This window comes from Carcharodon carcharias, chromosome 30 (assembly GCF_017639515.1).
Source record: "Carcharodon carcharias isolate sCarCar2 chromosome 30, sCarCar2.pri, whole genome shotgun sequence".
In the NCBI taxonomy this organism is placed as follows: domain Eukaryota; kingdom Metazoa; phylum Chordata; class Chondrichthyes; order Lamniformes; family Lamnidae; genus Carcharodon; species Carcharodon carcharias.
The window spans coordinates 2,678,055-2,693,153 of record NC_054496.1 but is presented as its reverse complement, the minus strand read 5'-3'; the positions used below and the strand labels follow the sequence as shown (position 1 = coordinate 2,693,153).

General features: G+C 49.6%; 1 protein-coding gene across 1 annotated transcript in view; it reads right to left on the bottom strand.

Moving 5' to 3' along the window:
- The window catches only part of LOC121271154 (cAMP-specific 3',5'-cyclic phosphodiesterase 4A-like), a 559,215-nt gene that overhangs the window by 37,088 nt on the left and 507,028 nt on the right, over positions 1 to 15,099 (bottom strand). Inside the window, exon 2 of the mRNA XM_041176914.1 lies at positions 5,018 to 5,203. Within this exon, the coding sequence (XP_041032848.1) occupies positions 5,018 to 5,203 (186 nt within the window). The remainder of the gene's footprint in view (positions 1 to 5,017; positions 5,204 to 15,099) is intronic.

Genomic DNA, 15,099 nt, shown 5'->3' with positions numbered 1-15,099 from the left:
GGAGCGGCAGGGTTTTCTGCGTACGCAGCTGAAGATCCACAGAGAGACATTGCTCGTAGATGCCTCACTCGACCCAGAATCGATAGAGGGAGCTTGTCATTCCTGCAGATGACTGAAAATCAGTGTCGCCAAAGACTGCGCATGTTCAGGGAACTGGTCAGTCACATATGTCACCTGCTGCAGGATTTGGTGTCATGGGGACATGGAGGGCATCCACTGTCAGTGGCCGTGAAAGTGACTGTGATACTCAATTTTTACGCCAGTGATTCCTTCAAGGGCTCCACAGGTGACCTGTGTGGGATTTCACAAGCCTTCACACACAAATGTATCCAGGAGATCACGGAGCTTTGTGCATTTCGCCCAGGATCAGGAAAGCCAGGTGGAAAGAGTGCTGGGATTTGCACAGCTCTCAGGTCTCCCACAGTTGCATGGTGCCATCAACTGCACTCATGTGGCATTTACATCTCCATGGCAACAAACAGTCAACTACATCAACTGCAAGGGCTTCTACTCGCTGAATGTTAAGCTGGCATGTGATCACCAGAAACACCTCCTTCAGGTCTGCGCACGATTCCCAGGGAGCATCCACAACTCCTCCATCCTTAACAGGTGTCAGATCCCTGACATCTTCCAGGGTCCAAAAAGGCTGCAGGGTTGGCTCCTCATGGACAAGGGCTACCCACAGAGGAGATGGCTGATGAGGCCTGTGTGGCAGCCTCAGACTGCAGCACAGCGATGGTACAATGAGGCTCATGCCGTGACCTGGAATTTGGCGCAACAAACTATGGGCATTTTGAAAATGAGGTTCCCGTGCCTTGACAGGTCCAGTGGAGCTTTGCAATACGGTCCCCAGAGGGTGTTGCGCATCACTGTCACTTGCGTCATGCTCCACAACCTGGCGCTGCAATGGAGGGGAGGACCTGGCTGAGGAGGAGGTGGAGGAGCTGCATGTCTCCTCCGATGAGGAGGATGTTGAAAGGGATGATGGTAATGAGAAGGCAAGGATACAGGCAATGAGGCCATCACACTGACCAGATGAGGCAGGCGTGTTCTGGAGGCCCTCATTGCTGCAAGATTCATGGAGGATGATGACAAGATGCAGTGAATACAGACAGTCCTGACATCCTCACCTTGAATCTGTGAATGTTTGACTCCTGTGTGGCTGAGGGCAGAGCACATACCCTCAGTGCTCAGGCCTATGTCATGGAGACACAGCGGAGGCCCTAATAGTCGCTAGATTCCAGGAGGATGATGATGACATGCAGTGAGGACATTCCATAGATCTTCACATTGCCTCTGTGAATGTCTGACTCCTGTCTGACTAAGGGCAGTTAGCTTGCGCTCTGTGATTAGGGTCATATCATGGAGATGCATCCGTAAAACTTTAAATGCACCAGGAGCACAGCGTCACTGGTTGATGCTGAAGAGATGGGGGACCAGCCCCACCTCAAAGATGCTGTGAGCACACAGAGAGAATGGAGGAATTCTGTGACACCAGCCCGTGACATTCAGGCAGCAATGACAAGCACCATCGAAGTGCAGGCATCACTGATGTGTCCAGTGAGTGTTAAGCCAGACCATCACATTGGTCTGAAAGTTACACACTGCACAGGGAAGAAAAACCAGCCTTTATCTTGTGCAGGAACCAAGGTTTCACATCTGAGTGACACGAACACTGCTCACCATAAAAAAGGAGCCATAGGCAAGGACACATTTTTGGGAGTTTATTTACGATAGTGAACATTATGTACAAGTGATTAACACCCGTGCCTGGGCTGAGCAACTACATCTTAACCTTTCTAACCCTGCTGCTATGTCTTGGTGCTCCCCGGATATCAGCAGTGAAGGTGGAGGCAGCCTGCTGACCACTCCACCCTGGCTTGATAACCTTGACAGGCGTCCTCTGGAAGGCCTAGACCTGGAGGGCAGCGGCCTGCTTTTGGGGTCCTGCTGTGTGGCAATGGCACCCTCCTGGCTCTGTGGAGCTGGAGCTGCTGGGGTCATAGGAAGAGGGGATTTGGAGGGGCCGGACCCTCCCAGAGTGGCTAACCATCGCCCCCTGATGTTCAATGGCATTACCATCACTTAATTCCCCGCTATCAACATCCTGGGGGTTACCATTCATAATGGTCAGAAACTGAACTGGACTAGCCATACTGTGGCTACAAGAGCAGGTCAGAGGCTAGGAATCATTCAACAAGTAACTCATCTTCTGACTCCCCAAAACCTGTCCACCATCTACAAAGCACAAGTCAGGAGTATGATGGAATACTCTCCACTTGCCTGGATGAGTACAGCTCCCACAACACTCAAAAAGCAGCCCACTCGATTGGCATCACTTCCACAAACATTCACTCCCTCCACCACCGACGCACAGTAGCAGCAGTGTGTACCATCTACAAGATGCACTGCAGGAACTCACCAAGGCTCTTTCAACAGCACCTTCCAAACCCACCACTACAACCATCTAGAAGGACAAGGGCAGCAGATAGATGGGAACACCACCACCTGGAAGTTCCCCTCCAAGGCACTCACCATCCTGACTTGGAAATATATCACTGTTCCTTCAATGTCACTGGGTCAAAATGCTGGAATTCCCTCCCTAACAGCACTGTGGGTGTACCTATACCGCAGGAACTGCAGCGGTTCAAGAAGGCAGCTCACCACCACCTTCTCAAGGGCAACTAGGGATGGGCAATAACTGCTGACCCAGCCAGTAAAGCCCACATCCTGTGAATGAATTTTAAAAAGTCACCTGGGTGCTTGGCCACAGGATGTGCACCTGCTGATCCTCCTCCCTATGGGTGCCTTGGGGTCCCTGGCTGACTCCTCGAGGAGAAGGGGAAGCTGGAGTGAGATCGAGCTGCCCCGCACCCTTCTCTCATTGAGTGTTGAAGGCCATGGAGTTCAGCCCACCTAGCAATGCAGGACGAATGTCCTGGACCAAGGTCTCCTTGGCGGCTGCCATCCTACCAGTGTTGCCATCGGTGTGTTGGCATGCCGGTGCTATCACCTCAGACTGAAGGCAGACGGACTCCTCCATTGTGCCTGCAATCTGAGGAGTGTAGCGGACATCCCTTCCTGATGTTCCTGATGTTCCTGAACTTATCTTTGCAGCTTCAGCAACTGTGCCTGAAGCTCCTCATTTGACTTGTACTCAGCAGATTTCTGGCCTCCAGCAGTCCCCTGACTGCCGGAAACCTAGGATGTCCCTACAGCCGCCTGCTGTGGATCAGACAGTGCGATGTGTTCACCAGATTGTGATCCTCAGGCTAGTCTAGAACTAGGTCCCACCGAGGTGTGTGTCTTTGCGCTGGTGGAGGGTGTGGGTAAGTGCCATGGCAGGTCTTCCTTCAAGGTGATATCAGATTCTTCTTCTGAGTTGCCTTTGGGGCTTGAGTCAATGACCTGGGCTGTGGAGCCCTCGGCTGCTTCACAGATGTGCCTGCAAAAGCAAGGAGAGATCATTAGTGCATGGCAGGGGACTGAGGAACAGGGGAATTCACACACAGCATGGTTGCCTGATGGATGTTGCACTGCTGGATCCTCACTTGGTTGAGCACCACCAACCTCACCGTCAGCACAGGAACGGTCCAGACCATCACCAGCCAGCTGGATGGCTCTGTGAGGCATTCCTCCACCAGTCTGTGACCTCTTCCTTTCGTTGTGTGCCAGCTTGTCCTGTATGAATACAGATAGAGAGAATGCAAGCAGGATGCCTGCCAAGCCAGATGATAAGGATAAAAGCAAAATACTGCGGATGCTGGAAATCTGAAACAAAACCAGAAAATACTGGAAAAGCACAGCAGGTCTAACAGTATCTGTGGAGAGAAAACCAGAGTTAACGTTTCAAGTCCATATAACTCTAAACAAGAGTCCTGCTGACTTTTTCCAGACGATAAGGATGCCATGGGTGATATGTAGTGCCATGCACAGGATGAGGTTACGATCCACAGGGCAGATGAAGGTGAGTGTGAGAGAGTGAATGGTGATGTCTGTTGAACTGGCAGGGAGTGAGATCCCTGTGGATGAGTGATGGGTTTGTGAGTGTGTGAGTTGAGAGTGATGTGAAGAGTGACTTACCCTGGCGGAACGGATGAGATCTTTCATCCCCTTTCGGTACTGAGTGGCTGTCCCCTTTTGCAGGGTGTTGGCACTGCCACCACCTCCCTTGCTAGATTGGTGTGCCCTGCTTGCTGGTCTTCATTCAGAGTGGGGGTAGAGGACCTCACGGCGGGTCTCCACAGCATCCAGTAGGTGCCCGAGAGGTGTCGCTAGATTTGGATGCAGCATATTTTCCCCACTCTGGCAGCCCTGACTCTATCGCAGTTTCCGGTGCCTTAGAGAGAGCTAGTTCTGTGCAGGAGCGCCCTTTAAATATGGCACCTGCATCACTGAAGTCCTGAGGTGATGGCAGGGCGGTGAATCAGAGGCTACGCCGCGAGCGATCCGGCATGTTTCCCTGGAATGCATTATTAATAAGACAGGATGCACCGGGAATGGGGACGAGACGGCACAAGAAGCCGCCATTGCAGCTAGTGGGTGAGAGGTCCTTTTTCCCACCCGCTACTGCACTTTGTACAAATCTGGGCCGATTCCGCCCATTGGACCAGGACACATGCAGAATTGAGACCCCCATATAAAGTCATTACAGCACGGAAGGAGGCCATTCATGTTTTTAATCTTTTTGGTTATTTTTCATTATGTATATAAGGTTATTGGCCATTTGTTAAGTATGGATATAGAATTGATTAGAATATCTCTGCAGGCGGCTGGGACACACAAAAGTGATGAAGGAGGGTGTAATTAAAGAATGACACATTTACATAGATCCCAGTATAAATCTGGACATAGGATTGGGAACTTCTAATGGGAAAAGTTGACATTAAAAGTGGAATAGGATATGGGTAACAGGAAGTAAGGTTCTGTTGACAGGAACAGTACATTGACATAAATTTCTCATGCATAATAGACAGAGAGAGGGAGATAATATAACAAATAATAAACCAGTACTTACACTTCACTTGTTACGGAGGAATTGCGTGACATTGTTTTGGGTGACATGTCATAGTCACTGTCAGACCGATAAAGAAAGGACTCCCGGCGCTGGCTCTGGGGGAAGGTTGGATGTAGCACCAGTCCGGGACTCGCCTGCCAGTCCAGTGGACTCCGACCTGGAGATGGACCATTCTCAACGTCAAAACTGTGCCCAAAGAGAGAGAGAGAATGTTTATTGAGAGAATGTTTATTATGCATATACAATGGAGTTTCACAACAAATGACTGATGGAACACTTGGAAAATGAAATGATTTTTACTTTCTTTTTCTCAATTTGCTCTCCTCCCCTCCTGGAGGTGCCGACTCTCCCTGGGGTACGGTTCCCTCTCTCCTGACTCTCCCTGGGGTACAGTACCCTCTCTCCTGACTCTCCCTGGGGTACAGTTCCCTCTCTCCTGACTCTCCCTGGGGTACAGTTCCCTCTCTCCTCACTCTCCCTGGGGTACAGTTCCCTCTCTCCCGACTCTCCTTGGGGCACAGTTCTTCCTCTCCCGACTCTCCCTGGGGTACAGTTCCTCCTCTCCTGACTCTCCCTGGGGTACAGTTCCCTCTCTCCTTACTCTCCCTGGGGTACAGTTCCTCCTCTCCTGACTCTCCCTGGGGTACAGTTCCCTCTCTCCTGACTCTCCCTGGGGTACGGTTCCCTCTATCCTGACTCTCCCTGGGGTACAGTTCCTCCTCTCCCGACTCTCCCTGGGGCACAGTTCCTCCTCTCCCGACTCTCCCTGGGGCACAGTTCCTCCTCTCCCGACTCTCCCTGCGGTACAGTTCCCTCTCTCCTTACTCTCCCTGGGGTACAGTTCCCTCTCTCCTGACTCTCCCTGGGGTACAGTTCCCTCTCCTGACTCTCCCTGGGGTACAGTTCCTCGTCTCCCGACTCTCCCTGGGGCACAGTTCCTCCTCTCCCGACTCTCCCTGGGGTACAGTTCCTCCTCTCCTGACTCTCCCTGGGGTACAGTTCCCTCGCTCCTTACTCTCCCTGGGGTACAGTTCCCTCTCTCCTGACTCTCCCTGGGGTACAGTTCCTCCTCTCCCGACTCTCCCTGTGGTACAGTTCCCTCTATCCTGACTCTCCCTGGGGTACAGTTCCCTCTATCCTGACTCTCCCAGGGGTACAGTTCTTCTCTCCTGACTCTCCCTGGGGTACAGTTCCTCCTCTCCCGACTCTCCCTGGGGTACAGTTCCTCCTCTCCCGACTCTCCCTGTGGTACAGTTCCCTCTATCCTGACTCTCCCTGGGGTACAGTTCCCTCTATCCCGACTCTCCCTGGGGTACGGTTCCCTCTCTCCTGACTCTCCCTGGGGTACAGTTCCCTCTCCTGACTCTCCCTGGGGTACAGTTCCTCCTCTCCCGACTCTCCCTGGGGTACAGTTCCTCCTCTCCCGACTCTCCCTGTGGTACAGTTCCCTCTATCCTGACTCTCCCTGGGGTACAGTTCCCTCTATCCTGACTCTCCCAGGGGTATAGTTCCCTCTCTCCTGACTCTCCCAGGGGTACAGATCCCTCTCTCCTGACTCTCCCAGGGGTACAGTTCCCTCTCTCCTGACTCTCCCAGGGGTACAGTTCTTCTCTCCTGACTCTCCCAGGGGTACAGTTCTTCTCTCCTGACTCTCCCTGGGGTACAGTTCCTCCTCTCCCGACTCTCCCTGGGGTACAGTTCCCTCTCTCCCGACTCTCCCTGGGGTACAGTTCCCTCTCTCCCGACTCTCCCTGGGGTACAGTTCCCTCTCTCCTGAGTCTCCCTGGGGTACAGTTCCCTCACTCCTGACTCTCCCTGGGGTACAGTTCCTCCTCTCCCGACTCTCCCTGGGGTACAGTTCCTCCTCTCCTGACTCTCCCTGGGGTACGGTTGCCTCTCTCCTGACTCTCCCTGGGTTACAGTTCCCCCCTCCTGACTCTTCCTGGGGTACAGTTCCTCTTTTCCTGAAGGTGCTGACTCTCCCTGGGGTACAGATCCCTCCCTCCCGAATCTCCCTGGGGTATAGTTCCCCCTCTCCTGACTCTCCCTGGGGTACAGTTCCTCTTTTCCTGAAGGTGCTGACTCTCCCTGGGGTAGAGTTCCCCCTCTCCTGACTCTCCCTGGGGTACAGTTCCCCCTCTCCTGACTCCCCCTGGGGTACAGTTCCCTCTCTCCTGACTCCCCTTGGGGTACAGTTCCCCCTCTCCTGACTCTCCCTGGGGTACAGTTCCCCCTCTCCTGACTCCCCCTGGGGTACAGTTCCCCCTCTCCTGACTCTCCCTGGGGTACAGTTCCTCCTCTCCCGACTCTCCCTGGGGTAGAGTTCCCCCTCTCCTGACTCTCCCTGGGGTACAGTTCCCCCTCTCCTGACTCCCCCTGGGGTACAGTTCCCCCTCTCCTGACTCTCCCTGGGGTACAGTTCCCACTTTCCCAACTCCCTCTGGGGTACAGTTCCCCCTCTCCTGACTCTCCCTGGGGTACAGTTCCCTCTCTCCTGACTCTCCCTGGGGTTCAGTTCCCACTTTCCCAACTCCTTCTGGGGTACAGTTCCCCCTCTCCTGAATGTGTGGACTCTCCCAAAGGTTTGTTCAATGGACTCATTGCCTCTTTTAATCTGTCCAGGCCATGGGTGTAAATCTATCATACTGTGGGGGGTATCACACATAAACCTAGTCCTTCCCTCACCTCACATCCATATAAGGATACTGTAACACATACTGTATATTGTAACTCATACTTTACAACTGAAAGCTAACCCGAGTCAAGTTTCTAGATAAGGTTTAAATCCTGACTGAGGTTGAATAGATGGTGCATTTTTGCAAACCCCTCAGACCCATCACTTATCATAGGCTAAATCCTCGATACGCAGTGCTCTTCAAAGCACCCATGGTGTGAAAGAAGACAGGCCACACAATGCAGGTACATGATGTTTACCAGGCCTCACACATTGCTCACAGGCAGCAGCCAAGTCTTCATGAGGCAGCTTTTTTAAATTTCCAAACTCTTTTCCATTCTGTTTTTTCCTCTAACTTCATCCCCACCCCCTCCTGAAGATGAAGACCGGGTAAATGAGCCCACAGGTGTTGGCCGCCTCTGATACCTTATCCCCAGTGAGGCAGGCAATGGAATACTTCAGTCTGCAAGAGCTAATGCAGTTTAGACCAGGTGCAATTGTGGGATAATGTTTAATACAGCAATGGAGACAGGAGAGGCACCAACTATAAACTGTACCACACTCCCCCTCCCCCCATCGTTCCATGAGAACAACGAATAAAGTATAATCCTGAGCTACAGGTAAAAAGTAATAGAAACAGGAAATGCTGGAAAAACTCAGCAGGTCTGGCAGTATCAGTGGAGAGAGAAACAGAGTTAACCTTTCGAGTCCGTATGACCCTTCTTCAGAGCTAAAGAGACTGCAGATACGTGATGTTTACCAGGCAGTGCACTTAGATCACGTGGAGCAGCCAAGTCTTCATAAAGCAGCTTCTTTAAAATTCTCAATCTCCTTTCTGTTCTGTTCCGTTCTCTTTAGCTCTGATGGAGGGTCGTACAGACTCAAAACGTTAACTCTGTTTCTTTCCCCACAGATGCTGTCAGGCCTGCTGAGCTTTTCCAGCATTTTCTGTTTCTATTTCAGATTGCCAGCACCCGCAGTATTTTGCTTTTATCTTAGGTAGAAGGTAATACTCTTCAAACCATTCACTGGATGGGATAGACTTTGGAACGTCCTGGAACACACTGCACCTAAGCCTCAACTTTCATGAAACCCTTATGCTCACTGTAAACGGGCTCTGGACTGATAGAGGCAGAATATCCAGATGGAAACATTAACTAGTCCACTGAGTTCTTCACTTCAAGCTCACCCCTTCATTAGAATGTAGCAATGCCACTTGTACCCCACCCCACCCAAAGCCAAGAGGGACTTTGTCACATTGCTACCATGCCCAACGGTTTATAATTCCAGCAGCACTGAGGATCTACAGATTGGAAGTAACATTTTCAGACTGAAGAAGGATCCTAACAGAGTTCTAGCATGATTTAATTAAATGTTGAATGGTGGGTCTCTGGGAAGTCAGTTACTTTCAATTGCAACCAATTAGTTCCAAGGCAGTTCTCATAGAATAAACCACTCAAACTCATCACCAACCATGACCCAGAACTCAACCCCATTACTTCAGCCCTAGTTGGTCAGGCTTTTCAGCCTTAATTGGCAATCTACCTAGGAGAAGGTAACTCTTGATTTCAAAACTCCCAGCTATGAGTTATCTTGGAAGGTGTGCGTCAGCTGACAGTGTGGAAGATCACAAATAGTGCCAATGGACTGGACAGTAATGTCAAGGGTGGACGAGGCTCTTTAGTCTGCTCAGCAGCCCAACGAAGAGAAGGAAAACTCCAAAATCAAACCTGCATCCTTTCAGCTGCTACGCTTGTGGTGATGGTGTAGTGATATTGTCGCTAGACTAGTAATCCAGAGACCCAGGGTAATGCTCGAATCCCGTCATGGCAGACAGTGGAATTTGAATTCAGTAAAAATCTGCAATTAAAAGTCTAATGATGACCATGAAATCATTGTCGATTGTTGTAAAAACCCATCTGGTTCCTAATGTCCTTTAGGGAAGGAAATCTGTTATCTCCAGACCCACAGCAATGTGGTTGACTCTTAACTGCCCTCAGAAATATATCAAGATGCTACAAAGTCTCAAAAAAGGAATGAAACTGGATGGACCACCAGCATCGACCTAGGCACTGGAAACGACAGTGGCAAATTCAGCCCTGTTGACTCTGCAAAGTCCTCCTTACAAACATCTGGGGGGCTAGTGGGGATTAGTGCCAAATGTGGGAGAGCTAGTCAACCAACAGCCTGACATAGTCATTCTCATGGAATCATACCTTACAGATAATGTCCCAGAGGCCACCATCACCATCCCTGGGTATGTCCTGTCCCACCAGCAGGACAGACTGGGCAGAGGTGGTGGCACAGTGGCATACAGTCGGGAGGGAGTTGGGGCTCCTCAACATTGACTCCGCACCGCATGGAGTCTCATGCCATCAAGTCAACATGGGCAAGGAAACCTCCTGCTGACTACCACGTACTGCTCTCCCTCAGCTGATAAATCAATGCTCCTCCATGTTGAACACCATTTGGAGGAAGCACTGAGGGTGGAAAGTGCACAGAATGTACTCTGGGTGAGGGACTTCAATGTCCATCACCAAGAGTGGCTTGATAGCACCAGTACCGACTGAGCTGGCCAAGTCCTGAAGGACATCGCTGCTAGACTGGGTCTATGGCAGGTGGTGAGGGTACCAACAAGAGGGAAAAACATACTTGACCTCATCCTCACACACCTGCCTGCTGCAGATGCATCTGTCCATGACAGTATCAGTAGGAGTGACCACCGCACAGTTCTTGTGGAGATGAAGTCCCGCCTTCGCATTGAGGATACCCTCCATTGTGTTGTGTGGCACTACCACTGTGCTAAATGGGAGAGATTTCAAACAGATCTAGCAACTCAAGACTGGGCATCCATGAGGTGCTGTGGGCCATCAGCAGCAGCAGAATTGTACTCGAACACAATCTGTAACCTCATGGTCCGGCATATCCCGCGCTCTCCCATTTTCATCAAGCCAGGGGATCAACACTGGTTCAATGAAGAGTGCAGGAGGACATGCCAGGAGCAGCACCAGGCATACCTAAAACAGGGGTGTCAGCCTGGTGAAGCTATAACACAGGACTACTTGCATGCCAAACAGCATAAGCAGCAAGTGATAGGCAGAGCTAAGTGATCCCACAACCAACGGATCAGATCTAAGCTCTGCAGTCCTGTCACATCCAGTTGTGAATTGTGGTGGACAATTAAACAACTCACTGGAGGAGGAGGCCCCACAGATATCCCCATCCTCAATGATGGAGGAGCCCAGCACATCCGTGCAAAAGATAAGACTGAAGAATTCGCAACAATCTTCAGCCAGAAGTGCCAAGTGGATGATCCATCTCGGCCTCCTGGGGAGCTCCCCAGCATCACAGATGCCAGTCTTCAGCCAATTCGATTCACTCCATGTGATATGAAAAAACGGCTGAAGGCACTGGATACTGCAAAGGCTATGGGCCCTGACAATATTCTAATCGATAGTACTGAAGGCTTGTGCTCCAGAACTTGCTGCGCCCAATACCAAGTTGCTCCAGTACAGCTACAACACTGGCATCTACCTGGATATGTGGAAAATTGCCCAGGTATATCCTGGACACAAAAAACAGGACAAATCCAACCCGGCCAATTACCACCCCATCAGCCTACTCTCGATCATCAGTAAAGTGATGGAAGGGATCATCAACAGTGCTATCAAGTGGTACTCACTTAACAATAACCTGCTCACTGATGCTCAGTTCCGGTTCCGCCAGCGCCACTCAGCTCCTGACCTCATGACAGCCTTGGTTCAAACATGGACAAGAGAGCAGAACGCCAGAGGTGAAGTGAGAGTGACTGCCCTTGATATCAAGGCTGCGTTTGACCGAGTGTGACATCAAGGAGTCCTAGCAAAACTGGAGTCAATGGGAATCAGGGGGAAAGCTCTCCATTGGTTGTAGTCATAACTAGCCCAGAGGAAGATACTTGTGATTGTTGGAGGTCAGTCAGCTCCAGGACATCACTGCAGGAGTTCTTCAGTGTAGTGCCCTCGGCCCAACCATCTTCAGCTGCTTCATCAATGACCTTCCTTCCATCACCTTCCATTATAAGGTCAGAAGTGGAGATGTTCGCTGATGATTGCACAATGTTCAGCACCGTTCTTGACTCCTGAGATACTGCAGCAGTCCATATCCAAATGCAGCAAGACGTGGACAATATCCAGGCTTGGGCTGACAAGTGGCAAGTAACATTCACACCACACAAGTGTCAGGCAATGACCATCTCCAACAAGAGAGAATCTAACCATCGCTCCTTGATGTTCAATGGCATTATCATCACTGAATCCCCCAACTATCAACATCCTGGGGGTTACCATTGACCAGAAACTGAACTGGACTAGCTATATAATAATGTGGCTATAAGAGCAGGTCAGAGGCTTGGAATCCTGCGACAAGTAACTCACCTCCTGACTCCCCAAAGCCTGTCCACCACCTAGAAGGCACAAGTCAGGAGTGTGATGGAATACTTCCCCTTGCCTGGATGAGTACAGCTCCAACAACACTCAAGAAGCTTGACACTATCCAGGACAAAGCAGCCCGCTTAATTTGCACCACATCTACAAACATTCACTCCCTCAGTGTGTACTATCTACAAGATGCATTGCAGGAATTTACCAAGGGTCCTTAGACAGCATCTTCCAAACCCACAACCACTAGAAGGACAAGGGTAGCAGATAAATGGGAACACTACCACCTAGAAGTTCCCCTCCAAGTCACTCACCAGCCTGACTTAAAATATATCGCTGTTCCTTCATTATTGCTCAGTCAAAATCCTGGAACTCCCTCCCTAACACTGTGGGTGTACCTACACCATATGGGCTGTAGCAGTTCAAGAAGGCAGCTCACCAGCACCTTCTCAAGGGCAATTAGGGATGGGCAATAAATGCTGGCCCAGCCAGCGAAGCCCACATCCTGTGAATGAATAAAAAAAAAACCCATGCCACCAGTGTAGCACCAGCTGCCTTGGACATTGGAGTGGGAGAGGCTCTGCACAAACCCCACCCACCTTGACTCACTTCCTATGGGTATCAGCAATTGACTCATGATTCTTCACTTTAATCTTGTCAGTAACCAGCATGCAACACGCATTAGTGTCCATGCTTCAACAATGACACATACAGATGGGGTCAAAGGAGCATTCTATGATGACCTCAGCAAGTTAATTAGAGGAGTCCCCAACCAGGACAAGCTCACTATTCTTGTTGATTTCAATGCTCATACATGGGGAGGAATAATAGGACATCAAAGTACTGGCAGAGCAAACTTCAATGGCCAGCTCTTTCTCTCTATGACCAACATGTTTGACCTCACCATTGTAAATGCAGTCTTTCAGCAAGCAAACAAACTGAAAACAATACGGATGCCCCCCCTATCCCCAATCCAAACACTGGCACATGTTGGACTATGTTATTGTACAGCAGAGAGATTTCAAGGACGTGTGCTCTACCCACTCCCTTAGAGGTGCAGAATGCTGGTTTGACCATTGACTTGTCAGGAGTATTGTGTGGTTGAAGATAAAATCTAAGGTGCTTCTGTACTGAGTCAAGCCACAAAGGAAGCTTGAGGTAACCGTTCTTAAAGACATGGCCAAGAGACAAGAACTGGAACACAAACTAGTCACAGGAATTGTTGAAATCCCAGAGGAAATATTGCCATTGAAGATTCTTGGAAAAAGTTAAAGGATGTTACTTACAGCACGGCATCTGAGCTCCTAGGATTCGTTAAACGGAAGCATCAAAAGTGGTTTGATAGCAACGACCAAAACATAGACAAGCTTCTGGACGAAGTACACGATGCTCACAGATCTTACATATCCAACAAGAAATCACCAGCAAGGAACGCTAGATACCACTGCGCAAAACACAATCTGCAGGCCAAACTAAGAGAGATGAAGAACCGATGGTGGGAAAACAAGACTGTTGAGCTTCAAGCAGCATGAAAACTCTACATGAAGGTCTGTCATCAGTATATGGCCCTAAAATCTACAGTGTGACAGCTATCCTCTCAGCAAATGGCAATCAGCTCCTAACAAATAGGCATGAGATTCTCTCTCATTCAGCAGAGCACTTTAGTAATCTCCTACATCAACAATCCACAGTGTGCAATGATATCATTGAGTCACTTCCACAGCACCACACTCTGGAAGAGTTTACTCTCAATCCTTCTCAAGCAGACGTCACAAAGGCCATAAAGCAGCTTTCTATGGGCAAGTCGCTAGGAGCTAAAGTCATCCCACCTGAAGTATTCAAGTACAGAGGGATTCACATGTTTAGGAAACTCACTAGTTTATACTGCCTGACTAGGTTGCTGTGCCCTAAGACTACAAGGATGCATCGAAAACACTGAAAGAGATCTGTGACAATCATTGTGGAATATCATTTCTTTCAAAAATTCTTGCAAAGAAATTTTTTTATACTTTCATGGGTTGTGGGAATCGTGGCAAGGCCAGCATTTGTTGTCCATCCCTAATTGCCCCTGAACTGACCTTTCTAGGTCACTTCAGAGGGCAGTTGAGAGTCACATGTAAGCCAGACCAGATAAGGAATTACCTCACACTTTTCTTAATTGAATTCCATTTGCCACCTCTCTGCTCACTCAGCCAAACCATCCATATCAGTCTGGAATCGACAGCTATCCTCTTCACTATCAACTGTATGGCCAATTTTTGTGTCATCTGCAAATTTCCAAATCATGCCTCCCACATTTAAGTCTAAATCATTAATATATACAACAAACAACAAGGGGCCCAACACTGAGCCATGTAGAACACCACTGGAAACCGTTTTTAATTCGCAAAAACATCCATCGACCATTACGCATTGTTTCCTGTCACTGAGCCAATTTTGGCTCCAACCTGCCACCTTCCCCTGTATCCAATGGGATCTCACTTTCCTGACCAGTCTGCCATGTGGGGCCTTGTCAAATACCTTACTGAAATCCATGTAGACCACATCCACTACACTACCCTCATCAATCCTCCTAGTTACTTCCTCAAAAAATTCTACTCAGCTAGTAAGACACAATATTCCCCTAACAAAACCATGCTGCCATGCTGACTCTCACTGATCAATCTGGGCCTTTCTAAATGACAGTTTATCCTATCTCTCAGAATTGTTTCCAATAATTTTCCCACCACCAAAATAAGACTGACCAATCTATACTTTTCTGGCCCATCCCTCGCACCTTTTTGAAATAATGGTACTACGTTCGCAGACCTCTGGGACTTCACCTATATCTAGTGAGGATTGGAAAATGATCCTCAAGGCATCTGCTATTTTCTCCGTGGCTTCCTTCAACAGCCTGGGATACAATCCATCTGGCCCTTGTGATTTATCCACTTTCAAGGGTGCCAGTCCTGCCACTACTTTCTGTCTCACTATGCTTATTGTATCTAATA